At 48.0% G+C, this 14,600-nt stretch overlaps 1 protein-coding gene across 1 annotated transcript in view; it reads left to right on the top strand.

Annotated features, from left to right (window-relative positions):
• Nucleotides 1-218: 218 nt before the first annotated feature.
• The window catches only part of fbxo10 (F-box protein 10), a 19,764-nt gene continuing 5,382 nt past the window's right edge, over nucleotides 219-14,600 (top strand). The window contains exons 1-10 of the mRNA XM_065003429.1: nucleotides 219-538; nucleotides 2,475-2,720; nucleotides 2,818-3,085; nucleotides 5,721-5,855; nucleotides 8,160-8,987; nucleotides 9,972-10,121; nucleotides 10,621-10,757; nucleotides 11,974-12,044; nucleotides 12,188-12,340; nucleotides 12,805-13,104. Of these exons, the coding sequence (XP_064859501.1) occupies nucleotides 2,494-2,720; nucleotides 2,818-3,085; nucleotides 5,721-5,855; nucleotides 8,160-8,987; nucleotides 9,972-10,121; nucleotides 10,621-10,757; nucleotides 11,974-12,044; nucleotides 12,188-12,340; nucleotides 12,805-13,104 (2,269 nt within the window). The 5' untranslated portion in view covers nucleotides 219-538; nucleotides 2,475-2,493. The remainder of the gene's footprint in view (nucleotides 539-2,474; nucleotides 2,721-2,817; nucleotides 3,086-5,720; nucleotides 5,856-8,159; nucleotides 8,988-9,971; nucleotides 10,122-10,620; nucleotides 10,758-11,973; nucleotides 12,045-12,187; nucleotides 12,341-12,804; nucleotides 13,105-14,600) is intronic.

Here is a 14,600-nt window from a genome sequence, read left to right as displayed (position 1 = left end):
TGGATTTTTAAGGTATTATTTGATCTTCATTTACCGCCCGACCGCTCGCCTCACCACCCGCCCTTCAACCAAACAATATTTAATGACCCGCCTTCTCCGCGGTTTGGACTGCGGGTTATGAGTCAACATGCGCATCACTAGTGTGTGTGTGTGTGTGTGAGACAGTATTTGTGTGTGTATCACTTGAGCAAAAACTTATTTCCTCTCTCTCCTCATCCCTCCCCTTCCCCCTCAGTTCTCTCCTCTCTCTCCTTTTCTCTCTCTCATCTCTCTCTCCTCTCTCCTCTCTATCCTCTCTCTCCTATCTCGCCCACCCTCGCTCCCTCCCGCCCAGTGTAAGGGCGTCCCTGGTTGGTTTCCATGGCTTGCCTTGCCGTAAAGTGAGGGAAAATGTCAGATTCCTGTCAGTGTTTCTATTCTTGATCCCGAACCAGGCGTTGTTCCGATATATCGCAAGAAGCATGGCTATTACAGCCTTATACCTAGTTAAACACCACGCTGGGATGTGATATTCTTCATCCAAGGGACTTTAACACGGGTAAGATGTCAAATATAGCCTAGTCTACAATGTAGTAAATCCGACGTAATAACGTTAGTGAGTATTCGGGTTGCTAGCTAACTTTTATCTCACCAGGTACGTCCACTAAAAGCAGATGTGTAGATAAATTGTTGCTATTATTTCCCGACAAAAATACAGCCAAGAATTCATTGTTTACGTTCTAACGTTCTTAGAACGTTGCCGATGTTGAAACAAAGTTGCGCCCTCGACGATCCAATGTTGTTGCCAGTTGCCACCCCGTCGATGTGTGTTGCTAGTTGGTACAAATTCCCTTGATGATGATGATGATGATGATGACTCAGTCACAGACAAGACACTGTAACATCTTCCTCACTCTAGCCTTTAGTTAGATGTTAGCTGGCCTGTTCCACAATGTAATCTGGCCCAATCAAATCAAATGTATTTATAAAGCCATTCTTACATCAGCTGATATCTCAAAGTGCTGTACAGAAATCCAGCCTAAAACCCCCAAACAGCAAGCAATGCAGGTGTATAAGCACAGTGGCTAGGAAAAACTCCCTAGAAAGGCCAGACCCTAGGAAGAAACCTAGAGAGGAACCAGGCTATGAGGGGTGGCCAGTCCTCTTCTGGCTGTGCCGGGTGGAGATTAGAAACCTAGAGAGGAACCAGGCTATGAGGGGTGGCCAGTCCTCTTCTGGCTGTGCCAGGTGGAGATTAGAAACCTAGAGAGGAACCAGGCTATGAGGGGTGACCAGTCCTCTTCTGGCTGTGCCGGGTGGAGATTAGAAACCTAGAGAGGAACCAGGCTATGAGGGGTGACCAGTCCTCTTCTGGCTGTGCCGGGTGGAGATTAGAAACCTAGAGAGGAACCAGGCTATGAGGGGTGGCCAGTCCTCTTCTGGCTGTGCCGGGTGGAGATTAGAAACCTAGAGAGGAACCAGGCTATGAGGGGTGGCCAGTCCTCTTCTGGCTGTGCCGGGTGGAGATTAGAAACCTAGAGAGGAACCAGGCTATGAGGGGTGGCCAGTCCTCTTCTGGCTGTGCCGGGTGGAGATTAGAAACCTAGAGAGGAACCAGGCTATGAGGGGTGGCCAGTCCTCTTCTGGCTGTGCCGAGTGGAGATTAGAAACCTAGAGAGGAACCAGGCTATGAGGGGTGGAGATTAGAAACCTAGAGAGGAACCAGGCTATGAGGGGTGGCCAGTCCTCTTCTGGCTGTGCCGGGTGGAGATTAGAAACCTAGAGAGGAACCAGTCTATGAGGGGTGGCCAGTCCTCTTCTGGCTGTGCCGAGTGGAGATTAGAAACCTAGAGAGGAACCAGTCTATGAGGGGTGGCCAGTCCTCTTCTGGCTGTTCCGGGTGGAGATTCTAACCTCTCCTGGGCCAGCCATTGGCCCAGGAGAATGAGCTGACAGCCTATGTCTGTAGAGTTTAAACTATGTACAATACAAGACAGTCATCATACATGATATAGGCAGTGGAAGTCACCATCACAACAACCCTGTCTGTCTGTCTGTCTGTCTGTCTGTCTGTCTGTCTGTCTGTCTGTCTGTCTGTCTGTCTGTCTGTCTGTCTGTCTGTCTGTCTGTCTGTCTGTCTGTCTGTCTGTCTGTCTGTCTGTCTGTCTGTCTGTCTGTCGGCCTAGTCTAAACTAACCCAGTCTGTCTGTCTGTCTATAGGCCTAGTCTAAACTAACCCAGTCTGTCTGTCTGTCTGTCGGCCTAGTCTAAACTAACCCAGTCTGTCTGTCTATAGGCCTAGTCTAAACTAACCCAGTCTGTCTGTCTGTCTATAGGCCTAGTCTAAACTAACCCAGTCTGTCTGTCTGTGTGTCTAGTCTAAACTAACCCAGTCTGTCTGTCTGTCTATAGGCCTAGTCTAAACTAACCCAGACTGTCTGTCTGTGTGTCTAGTCTAAACTAACCCAGTCTGTCTGTGTGTCTCCTGTCCCCAGGTGCCTCCCTATCAGAGCCATGTCACTGGGCAGCAGGGGAAGCAGTAGCAGCAGCGGAGGTAGAGGTGTCAACCTCCCAGTGGAGGTGTGGCGTGTGGTCCTGGCCTACCTCCCCCTCCCAGAGCTGGGCCGTTGCAGCCTGGTGTGCAGGGCCTGGAGAGAGCTGATCCTCTCCCTGGATAACACCCGTTGGAGACAGCTCTGCCTGGGCCTGCCCGAGTGTCCTCGACACCCCAACTGGCCCAGGTACTGAAGTGGAGATGGACGTTCTCTGAACTACGAAAGGTCCTCGTTGACATTCTCTAACCCCCGTGTGTCTCTCTGTCTGTTCCCCCCCACCCAGCCGGCCCCATCTGGAGCCCTCATCCTGGAGAGAAGCCCTGAGGCAGCACGCCATCGCCAGCCGTACCTGGTCCCGTCACGCCCACCCTGAGCTCCAGCCCTCCGCCTGCCTTCACCTGTTCCGCCGGAGGAAGGAGAGGAGGGTGTGGCAGGTGGGGTCGGGGCTGGAGCTGGAGACGCTGAGGGGGGCGTTGGGGGTCGCTGGGTCGTACGACCGGGTGGTACTGCACCCCGGGGTGTATGAGGAGCAGGCAGAGTTGGTGCTGAAGGTGACTTAACTGATTGGCTGCTGTTGTCTTGATGATGCAATGTCTAGTTAAAGGAGACTTACTGATTGGCTGACCTTAATGCCTGTTAATATCTGTTAGTATCTGTTAGTATCTGTTAGTATCTGTTAATATCTGTTAGTATCTGTTAGTATCTGTTAGTATCTGTTAGTATCTGTTAATATCTGTTAATATCTGTTAGTATCTGTTAGTATCTGTTAGTATCTGTTAATATCTGTTAATATCTGTTAGTATCTGTTAATGCCTGTTAGTATCTGTTAATATCTGTTAATGCCTGTTAGTATCTGTTAGTATCTGTTAGTATCTGTTAGTATCTGTTAGTTTCTGTTAATGCCTGTTAGTACCTGTTAGTATCTGTTTATATCTGTTAGTATCTGTCAATATCTGTTAGTATCTGTTAGTACCTGTTAGTATCTGTTAATGCCTGTTAGTACCTGTTAGTATCTGTTAATGCCTGTTAGTACCTGTTAGTATCTGTTAATATCTGTTAGTATCTGTTAGTGTCTGTTAGTATCTGTTAATATCTGTTAATATATTAGTATCTTAATGCCTGTTAATATCTGTTAATATCTGTTAGTATCTGTTAATATCTGTTAATATATTAGTACCTTAATGCCTGTTAGTATCTGTTAGTGTCTGTTAGTATCTGTTAGTATCTGTTAATATCTGTTAATGCCTGTTAGTATCTGTTAACATATTAGTTCATTAATATCTGTTAATATCTGTTAGTATCTGTTAGTATCTGTTAGTATCTGTTAGTATCTGTTAGTATCTGTTAACATATTAGTTCATTAATATCTGTTAATATCTGTTAGTATCTGTTAGTATCTGTTAACATATTAGTTCATTAATATCTGTTAGTATCTGTTAGTATCTGTTAGTATCTGTTAACATATTAGTTCATTAATATCTGTTAATATCTGTTAGTATCTGTTAGTATCTGTTAACATATTAGTTCATTAATATCTGTTAGTATCTGTTAGTATCTGTTAGTATCTGTTAACATATTAGTTCATTAATATCTGTTAATATCTGTTAGTATATGTCAGTATCTGTTAATATTTTAGTATCTTAATGTCTGTTAGTATCTGTTAGTATCTGTTAGTATCTGTTAATATCTGTTCATATCTGTTAGTATCTGTTAGTATCTGTTAATATCTGTTAGTATCTGTTCATATCTGTTCATATCTGTTAATATCTGTTAGTATCTGTTAATATCTGTTAATGCCCATTAGTATATGTTAGTATCTGTTAGTATCTGTTAATATATTAGTACCTTAATGTCTGTTAGTATCTGTTAATATATTAGTACCTTAATGCCTGTTAGTATCTGTTAATATCTATTAGTATCTGTTAATATATTAGTACCTTAATGTCTGTTAGTATCTGTTAATGCCTGTTAGTATCTGTTAGTATCTGTTAATATCTGTTAATATCTGTTAGTATCTGTTAGTATCTGTTAATGCCTGTTAATATCTGTTAGTATATGTTAGTGTCTGTTAATATCTGTTAATATTTGTTAATATATGTTAGTATATGTTACTATCTGTTAATATATATGTTAATATCTGTTAGTATCTGTTAATATATTAGTACCTTAATGTCTGTTAGTATCTGTTAGTATCTGTTAGTATATGTTAGTGTCTGTTAATATCTGTTAATATTTGTTAATATATGTTAGTATATGTTACTATCTGTTAATATATATGTTAATATCTGTTAGTATCTGTTAGTATCTGTTAATATATTAGTACCTTAATGTCTGTTAGTATCTGTTAATATCTGTTAGTATCTGTTAGTATATGTTAGTATATGTTACTATCTGTTAATATATCTGTTAATATCTGTTAGTATATGTTACTATATGTTAGTATATGTTACTATCTGTTAATATCTGTTAGTATCTGTTAATATCTGTTAGTATCTGTTAATATCTGTTAATATCTGTTAGTATCTGTTAATATCTGTTAATATATGTTAGTATCTGTTAATATCTGTTAATATCTGTTAGTATCTGTTAGTATCTGTTAATATCTGTTAATATCTGTTAGTATCTGTTAGTGTCTGTTAATATCTGTTAATATCTGTTAGTATCTGTTAGTATCTGTTAATATCTGTTAGTATCTGTTAGTGTCTGTTAATATCTGTTAATATCTGTTAGTATCTGTTAGTATCTGTTAATATCTGTTAGTATCTGTTAGTATCTGTTAATATCTGTTAATATATCTGTTAATATCTGTTAGTATCTGTTAATATCTGTTAATATCTGTTAGTATCTGTTAATATATGTTAGTATCTGTTAGTATCTGTTAATATCTGTTAGTATCTGTTAATATATGTTAGTATCTGTTAATATATGTTAATATATGTTAGTATCTGTTAGTATCTGTTAGTATCTGTTAATATATGTTAGTATCTGTTAGTATCTGTTAGTATCTGTTAATATCTGTTAATATCTGTTAGTATCTGTTAATATATGTTAATATATGTTAGTATCTGTTAGTATCTGTTAGTATCTGTTAGTATCTGTTAATATCTGTTAGTATTTTTTAGTATCATGTATTGTAATAAGATCTGCAATTTGATAGATGAAAATATTGACCTTTGACCCTGCCAGGTGCCTGTGGAGGTGGTGGGGTTAGGGAGGCTGGGGGACGTGGCTCTCCTGGTCAGTCTGGAGCAGCAGTGTCCCACAGCCAGGCTGTCCAACCTGGTCTTCATGCCTGCATGGTTCTCCTCCGTTGTATACAAGGTACGTCCAATCAGATCACATTGTATACAAGGTACGTCCAATCAGATCACATTTAGATCTCCCTCCTCCCTCTCCCTATACAAGGTACGTCCAATCAGATCACATTTAGATCTCCCTCCTCCCTCTCCCTATACAAGGTACGTCCAATCAGATCACATTTAGATCTCCCTCCTCCCTCTCCCTATACAAGGTACGTCCAATCAGATCACATTTAGATCTCCCTCCTCCCTCTCCCTATACAAGGTTTATAAAACCCTTTCAATCAGATCACATTTAGATCTCCCTCCTCCCTCTCCCCCTATACAAGGTACATCCAATCAGATCACATTTAGATCTCCCTCCTCCCTCTCCCTATACAAGGTCGTCCAATCAGATCACATTTAGATCTCCCTCCTCCTCCCTCTCCCTATACAAGGTCCCCGCTCCAATCAGATCACATTTAGATCTCCTCCTCCCTCTCCCTATACAAGGTACGTCCAATCAGATCACATTTAGATCTCCCTCTCTCCTCTCCCTATACAAGGTACATCCAATCAGATCACATTTAGATCTCCCTCCTCCCTCTCCCTATACAAGGTACGTCCAATCAGATCACATTTAGATCTCCCTCCTCCCTCTCCCTATACAAGGTACGTCCAATCAGATCACATTTAGATCTCCCTCCTCCCTCTCCCTATACAAGGTACATCCAATCAGATCACATTTAGATCTCCCTCCTCCCTCTCCCTATACAAGGTACCTCCTCCCTCCAATCAGATCACATTTAGATCTCCCTCCTCCCTCTCCCTATACAAGGTACATCCAATCAGATCACATTTAGATCTCCCTCCTCCCTCTCCCTATACAAGGTACATCCAATCAGATCACATTTAGATCTCCCTCCTCCCTACCCTCCCTCTCCCTCCTCCCTACCCTCCCTCTCCCTCCTCCCTACCCTCCCTCTCCCTCCTCCCTCTCCCTCCTCCCTAACCTCCCTCCTCCTTCTGCCTCCTCTACCTCCTCCTTCTGCCTTCTACCTCCTCCCTCCTCCCTACCCTCCCTCCCCTCCCCTACCCCTCCCTACCCTCCTGGCCTCCCTCCTCCCTACCCCCCCCTCCTGCCCTCCCTCTCCCTCCTCCTTCCTCCTCCTGCCCTCTATCTCCTCCCTCCTCCCTACCCTCCCCTCTCCTGCCCTCTCCCTCCTCCTCCTGCCCTCTCTCTCCTCCCTCCTCCCTACCCTCCCTCCCTCCCCCTCCCTCCCCTCCCTCCTCCCTACCCTCGACCTCCCTCCTCCCTACCCTCCCTCCTGCCCTCTCCCTCCTCCTTCCTCCTCCTGCCCTCTATCTCCTCCCCCTCCTCCCTACCCTCCCTCCTGCCCTCCTCCCTCCTCCTCCTACCTCCTCCTGCCCTCTATCTCCTCCCCTACCCTCCACTTCCTGCCCTCTCCCTCCTCCCCCTACCCTCCCTCCCCCTACCCTCTACCTCCTACCCTCTCCCTCCTCCTTCTGCCTTCTACCTCCTCCCTCCTCCTCCTGCCCTCTACCTCCTCCCTCCCACTCCTACCCTTTACCTCCTCGCTCACCCTCCTGCCCTCTACCTCCTCGCTCTCCCTCCTGCCCTCTACCTCCTCCTGCCCTCTACCTCCTCCCTACCCCCTACCTCCTGCCCTCTCCCTCCTCCTTCCTCCTCCTGCCTTCTACCCTCCTCCCTCCTCCTCCTCCCTCTCCCTCCTACCCTCTCCCTCCTCCTTCCTCCTCCTGCCCTCTACCTCCCTCCCTCCTGCCCTCTACCTCCTCCCTCCTCCTCCTGCCCTCTACCTCCTCCTGCTCTCCCTCCTCCTCCTGCCCTCTACCTCCTCCTCCCTCTTCCTGCCCTCTACCTCCTCCTTCTTCCTCCTGCCCTCTACCTCCTCCCTCCCCTCCTACCCTCTACCTCCTCCCTCTTCCTCCTGCTCTCTACCTCCTACCTCCTCCTCCTCCTGCCCTCCTCTACCTCCTCCCTCTTCCTCCTGCCCCTCTACCTCCTTGCTCTCCCTCCTGCCCTCTACCTCCTCCCTCCTCCTCCTGCCCTCCCTCCTACCCTCTCCTCCTCCTGCCCTCTACCTCCTCCCTCCTCCTGCCCTCTACCTCCTCGCTCTCCCTCCTGCCCTCTACCTCCTCCTGCCCTCTACCTCCTCCCTCCTCCTCCTGCCCTCTACCTCCTCCCTCCCCCTCCTACCCTCTACCTCCTCCCTCCTCCTCCTACCCTCTACTCCCTCGGGCCCTCCACCTCCTTCCCTCTACATCCTCCTTTCCTCTACATCCTCCTCCCCTCTCCCTCCACCAGACGTCGTCAGGTCATGTCCAGTTGGACAACTGTAATTTCGAGGGAGCTCAGCTGCAGATCCGAGGGCCAGGAACCTGCCACGCCCGCTTCTGCTCATTCTCACAGGGAAGCTCCACCCACTTCCTGGGCGTGGCCCTCAGCCTGTTGGATAGCTGTGATTTCTCAGGAAGTGATTCGGCGTCCGTGACGGTTGAGGGCGCTCCAGCGACGGAGCGGAACTGGGCCTGTAAACACTTGGCCTCTCTGGCCCGAATCACCACATCCTGGACCTCGCCTGGGAGCGGTAGCCCAGCTGGGGACACCTTGGACGGGCATTCAGGAGTCACACAGCCCCCTGGGGCTACCATCACCCTGGAGGACTGGAGCAAAGGTGAAACGGAGAGCAGGAGGAGAGGAGGAGGAGGAGGAGGGGAGGAAGGAGTGTGTCAGGATACTGTGATTGAGGACGGCTGGAGCGACAGCGCTCCTAGTGACGAGGAAGAGGAGGAGGAGGGAAAAGGAGAGGAAGGTTCAGGACAAGGCAACAACAGTCTAAACTACAGACTGGCCCACAGTCACCACGGCCTCTCTCATCTCCTCAGACCCAACCAGGACGTCTCCCCCGACTTCCCCTCGCTGACCCCTGAAGTCCGAACCCTGACCGAGGAGCTCCAACGCGACCCCGGGGCCCAGGCGCTGATCGAGACAGTGCAGGGGTGCGTGCTGAGGCGCTGCCTGTTTCGGGACGGCAAGGGCGGTGTGCACGTGTGTAACCACGGAAACGCCAGGTTGGAAGGAAACGTGTTCCGGGGGCTGACCTATGCCGTGCGCTGCATCCAGAACGCCACGGTAACCAGATAGGGCTGCCGATCTGATATGATGGGTTGGTTGGTTGATTGGTTGATTGATTGATTGAAGGGTTGATTGATGGGTTGGTTGATTGATGGGTTGGTTGATTCATGGGTTGGTTGGTTGATTGATGGGTTGGTTGGTTGATTGATTGATTGAAGGGTTGATTGATGGGTTGGTTGGTTGATTGGTTGGTTGATTGATTGATGGGTTGGTTGGTTGGTTGATTAATGGGTTGGTTGATTGATTGATGGGTTGGTTGGTTGGTTGATGGATTGATGGGTTGGTTGGTTGGTTGATTGATTGATGGGTTGGTTGGTTGATTGATGGGTTGGTTGATTGATTGATGGGTTGGTTGGTTGGTTGATTGATTGATGGGTTGGTTGGTTGGTTGGTTGATTGATTGATGGGTTGGTTGGTTGATTGATGGGTTGGTTGGTTGGTTGATTGATTGATGGGTTGATTTGTTGATGGGTTGGTTGGTTGGTTGATTGATTGATGGGTTGGTTTGTTGATGTATATATCCTCCTTTAACTGAATGTGTTTTAGACAGTAATGTACACTACCGGCCAAAAGGTTTAGACCCCATAGTCATTCCAGGGGTTTTCTACATTTCTACTATTTTCTACATTGTAGAATAATAGTGAAGACATCACAACTATGAAATAACATATGGAATCATGTAGTAACCAAAATAGTGTTAAACAAATCAAAATATATTTTATATTTGAGATTCTTCAAATAGCCACCCTTTGCCTTGATGACAGCTTTGCACACTCTGGGCAATGTGTATCTCATTGGTGTGTGTATTTTGCGTGTGTGTGTGTGTGTTCCAGATTGTGATGCTCCGTAATGAGGTATGTGTGTGTGTGTGTGTGTTCCAGATTGTGATGCTCCGTAATGAGGTGTGTGTGTGTGTGTGTGTGTTCCAGATTGTGATGCTCCGTAATGAGGTGTGTGTGTGTGTGTGTGTGTGTGTTCCAGATTGTGATGCTCCGTAATGAGGTGTGTGAGTGTCGTGCGTCGGGCGTGTTCCTGCGTCTGTCGTCTCAGGGTCTGATCGCTGACAACAACATCCACTCCAACGGGGAGGCGGGGCTCGACATCCGCAAGGGGGCGGACCCCATCATCCTGGTAGTTCTATTAATTCTATTTCACATCTCTGATGTCATCACATCTGTCCTGTTCGTCTCTGATGTCATCATATCGGTCCTGTTCGTCTCTGATGTCATCACATCTGTCTTTCATCTGGTAGAAGTTATAGGACATGGTGGTCTGTCTGTCTGTCTGTCTGTCTGTCTGTCTGTCTGTCTGTCTGTCTGTCTGTCTCAGGAGACATGGTGATCTAAAATAACAACTGATCAAACTATCTCTCTCTGTGTCTCTCTCTCTGTCTCTGTCCGTCTCTCTCGGTCTCTGTCTCTCTCTCTCTGTGTCTCTGTCTCTCTCTCTCTGTCCGTCTCTCTCGGTCTCTCTCTGTGTCTGTCTCTGTCTCTCTCTGTGTCTGTCTCTGTCTCTCTCTCTGTCTCTCTGTCCCTCTCTCTCTGTCCGTCTCTGCCCGTCTCTCTCTGTGTCTCTGTCTCTCTCTCTCTGTCCGTCTCTCTCGGTCTCTCTCTGTGTCTCACCCACTCAGTGTAACAGAATACACAGCGGTTTGCGTTCTGGCATCGTGGTCCTTGGCAACGGGAGGGGTTCCATCCGGAGCAACCAGATCTACAACAACAAGGAAGCAGGAGTCTACATTCTGTTCAACGGGAACCCTGTGGTCAGGTAGGAGGGGGTAGTCTACATTCTGTTATACAGGAACCCTGTAGTCAGGTAGGAGGAGGGGGGTCTACATTCTGTTATAGTCAGGTAGGAGGGGGAGTCTACATTCTGTTATACAGGAACCCTGTAGTCAGGTAGGAGGAGGGGGTCTACATTCTGTTATAGTCAGGTAGGAGGGGAGTCTACATTCTGTTATACAGGAACCCTGTGGTCAGGTAGGAGGAGGGGGGTCTACATTCTGTTATGCAGGAACCCTGTAGTCAGGTAGGAGGAGGGGGGTCTACATTCTGTTATAGTCAGGTAGGAGGGGGGTAGTCTACATTCTGTTATACAGGAACCCTGTGGTCAGGTAGGAGGGGGGTGGTCTACATTCTGTTATACAGGAACCCTGTAGTCAGGTAGGAGGGGGTAGTCTACATTCTGTTATAGTCAGGTAGGAGGGGGAGTCTACATTCTGTTCAACAGGAACCCTGTAGTCAACCTTCTCTCTCTCCCTCCCTCCAACCTTCTCCCTCTCTCTCTCCCTCCCTCCAACCTCCCTCTCTCCCTCCCTCCAACCTTCTCCCTCTCTCTCTCCTTCCCTCTCTCCCTCCCTCACTCCCTCCCTCCCTCCAACCTTCTCCCTTTCTCTCTCTCTCCTTCCCTTCAACCTCCCTCTCTCCCTCCCTCCAACCTTCTCCCTCTCTCTCTCCTTCCCTCCAACCTTCTCCCTCTCTCTCTCCCTTCCCCCCCTCCCTCCCTCCCTCCCTCCCTCCCTCCCTCCCTCCCTCCCTCCCTCCCTCCCTCCAACCTTCTCCCTTCTCTCTCTCTCCCTCCCTCCAACCTCCCTCTCTCCCTCCCTCCAACCTTCTCCCTCTCTCTCTCTTCCCTCTCTCCCTCTCTCTCTCTCCCTCCCTCCCCCTCCCTCCCTCCCTCCCTCCCTCCCTCCCTCCCTCCCTCCCTCAACCTTCTCCCTTTCTCTTTCTCTCCTTCCCTCCAACCTCCCTCTCTCCCTCCCTCCAACCTTCTCCCTTTCTCTCTCTCTCCTTCCCTCCAACCTCCCTCTCTCCCTCCCTCCAACCTTCTCCCTCTCTCTCTCCTTCCCTCCAACCTCCCTCTCTCTCTCCTTCCCTCCCTCTCTCTCTCATTCCCTCTCTCCTCCCTCCCTCTCTCCCTCCCTCCCTCCAACCTTCTCCCTCTCTCTCTCCTTCCCTCTCTCCTCCCTCTCTCCCTCCTCCAGTGGTAACCATATCTTCCAGGGTCAGGCAGCAGGGATTGCTGTGAATGAGAACGGCAGAGGGGTGATAGTCGGTACTCACACACACACACACACACACACACACGCAGCAACCTGCACAGAATCTTGACTGAAATGTTAAAAGTACTTAATGAATGAAATGTATTATTAGTGATATTATGTAAATGTAAGTACTTTAATGCTATTTATCCCCCAGAGAATGTGATCAGGGAGAACCAGTGGGGGGGTGCAGACATCAGGCGGGGGGGCGACCCGGTCCTGAGGAACAACTACATCTGTCATGGCTACTCTGACGGGGTGGTGGTGGGGGAGAGAGGCCGTGGACTCATAGAGGGAAACCACATCTACAGTGAGTAATACACTTCCTGTTCGCTGACGTCACTTCCTGTCCTCCTCTCCTCCTCCTCTCTGTCATGGCTACTCTGACGGGTTGGTGGTGGGGGAGAGAGGCCGTGGACTCATAGAGGGAAACCACATCTACAGTGAGTAATACACTTCCTGTTCGCTGACGTCACTTCCTGTCCTCCTCTCCTCCTCCTCTCTGTCATGGCTACTCTGACGGGGTGGTGGTGGAGGAGAGAGGCCGTGGACTCATAGAGGGAAACCACATCTACAGTGAGTAATACACTTCCTGTTCGCTGACGTCACTTCCTGTCCTCCTCTCCTCCTCCTCTCTGTCATGGCTACTCTGACGGGGTGGTGGTGGGGGAGAGAGGCCGTGGACTCATAGAGGGAAACCACATCTACAGTGAGTAATACACTTCCTGTTTGCTGACGTCACTTCCTGTTCTCTTGTCCTCTCCCTTCTCCTAGGCAACAAGGGCTGTGGTGTGTGGTTGATGTCCTCAAGCCTCCCTCAGCTGTTGGGAAACTACATTACCCATAACCGCATGTACGGGCTGGCCGTATTCTGCCGGAAGGACCCTGACGGGGGCGGGACCAGGGAAGGGGGTCAGGAGGGAGGAGGAAGAGGAGGAGGACAGGAGAACTTCCATGAGGAAGGAGAGCTGCTGGCGTGGGAAGGTGACCTTGACAGCGAGGACGAACGTCTCTCCGCCCGGCGCTCCATCAGCACGGCTCTGGTGGAGGGAAACTGCATTAGCCGCAATGGAGGTGAGACTGTAGACACTGTAGAGCCACAATGGAGGAGAGACTGTAGAGCCACAATGGAGGAGAGACTGTAGACACTGTAGAGCCACAATGGAGGAGAGACTGTAGACACTGTAGAGCCACAATGGCGGAGAGACTGTAGACACTGTAGAGACACAATGGAGGTGAGACTGTAGACACTGTAGAGCCACAATGGAGGAGACACTGTAGAGCCACAATGGAGGTGAGACTGTAGACACTGTAGAGACACAATGGAGGAGAGACTGTAGACACTGTAGAGACACAATGGAGGAGAGACTGTAGACACTGTAGAGCCACAATGGAGGTGAGACTGTAGACACTGTAGAGACACAATGGCGGAGAGACTGTAGACACTGTAGAGACACAATGGAGGAGACACTGTAGAGCCACAATGGAGGAAACACTGCAGACGCTGTAGAGCCACAATGGAGGAGAGACTGTAGACACTGTAGAGCCACAATGGAGGTGAGACTGTAGACACTGTAGAGCCACAATGGAGGTGAGACTGTAGACACTGTAGAGCCACAATGGAGGAGAGACTGTAGACACTGTAGAGCCACAATGGAGGAGAGACTGTAGAGCCACAATGGAGGAGAGACTGTAGAGCCACAATGGAGGAGAGACTGTTGACACTGTAGAGCCACAATGGAGGAGAGACTAGACACTGTAGAGCCACAATGGAGGTGAGACTGTAGAGCCACAATGGAGGAGAGACTGTTGACACTGTAGAGCCACAATGGAGGAGAGACTAGACACTGTAGAGCCACAATGGAGGAGAAACTGTAGAGCCACAATGGAGAAGAGACTGTTGATGCTGTGGGAGAGAGAGAAGAGTCATTGAGTGTCATCGTCATAGCAGTGATAGGTCTGACTCTGGTTTGGGTTTATACTTTACCTTCAATACCAGCATTTGAATGTTTGGTTTGTTAAATGTGATACGCAGAGTTGTAACGTCCATTTTTCTTTATAGTTTACTTCTCTTTTTTTTACTTTTAATTTGTTTTTTATTATTATTTTTTTTTTAAATCATTTTTTACATTTTTAATTTTAATTTTATTAACAACAAATCAATACATAAAGCACATGAGGGAACACAAGCATTCATAGATTACAAACGAGCTAGGGGCGGGGCTGGGGGCGGGGCTATGGGCGGGGCTAGGGGGTACAATATCACATTACAATTACACAAGGACCTTAAGGGACATGCATATACTTACAATTCAAAACAGCTTTTTTGTTAGTAGAGCATTTAACCGTCTTAAAATACAGTTCAATTTCTTTTTGTAGGGTACGAAAATGTGGTTTTATATAGTTTACTTCTCTCCAGTCTCTCTATGCCGCTTTCCACACAGACCTAGCCACGCCCCCCTGTCACTCAAAGAGCTCGTCTGATGTTCCTCAACCAGGAGACACTTGTGTTCAGTCTGCATGGTCAACGCAACACACACAAACAACACTGTTGATGACAACGATGCAGT

The sequence above is a fragment of the Oncorhynchus nerka genome, linkage group LG18 (genome assembly GCF_034236695.1).
Source record: "Oncorhynchus nerka isolate Pitt River linkage group LG18, Oner_Uvic_2.0, whole genome shotgun sequence".
NCBI lineage: Eukaryota > Metazoa > Chordata > Actinopteri > Salmoniformes > Salmonidae > Oncorhynchus > Oncorhynchus nerka.
This window is presented reverse-complemented; position numbering and strand designations above follow the sequence as displayed.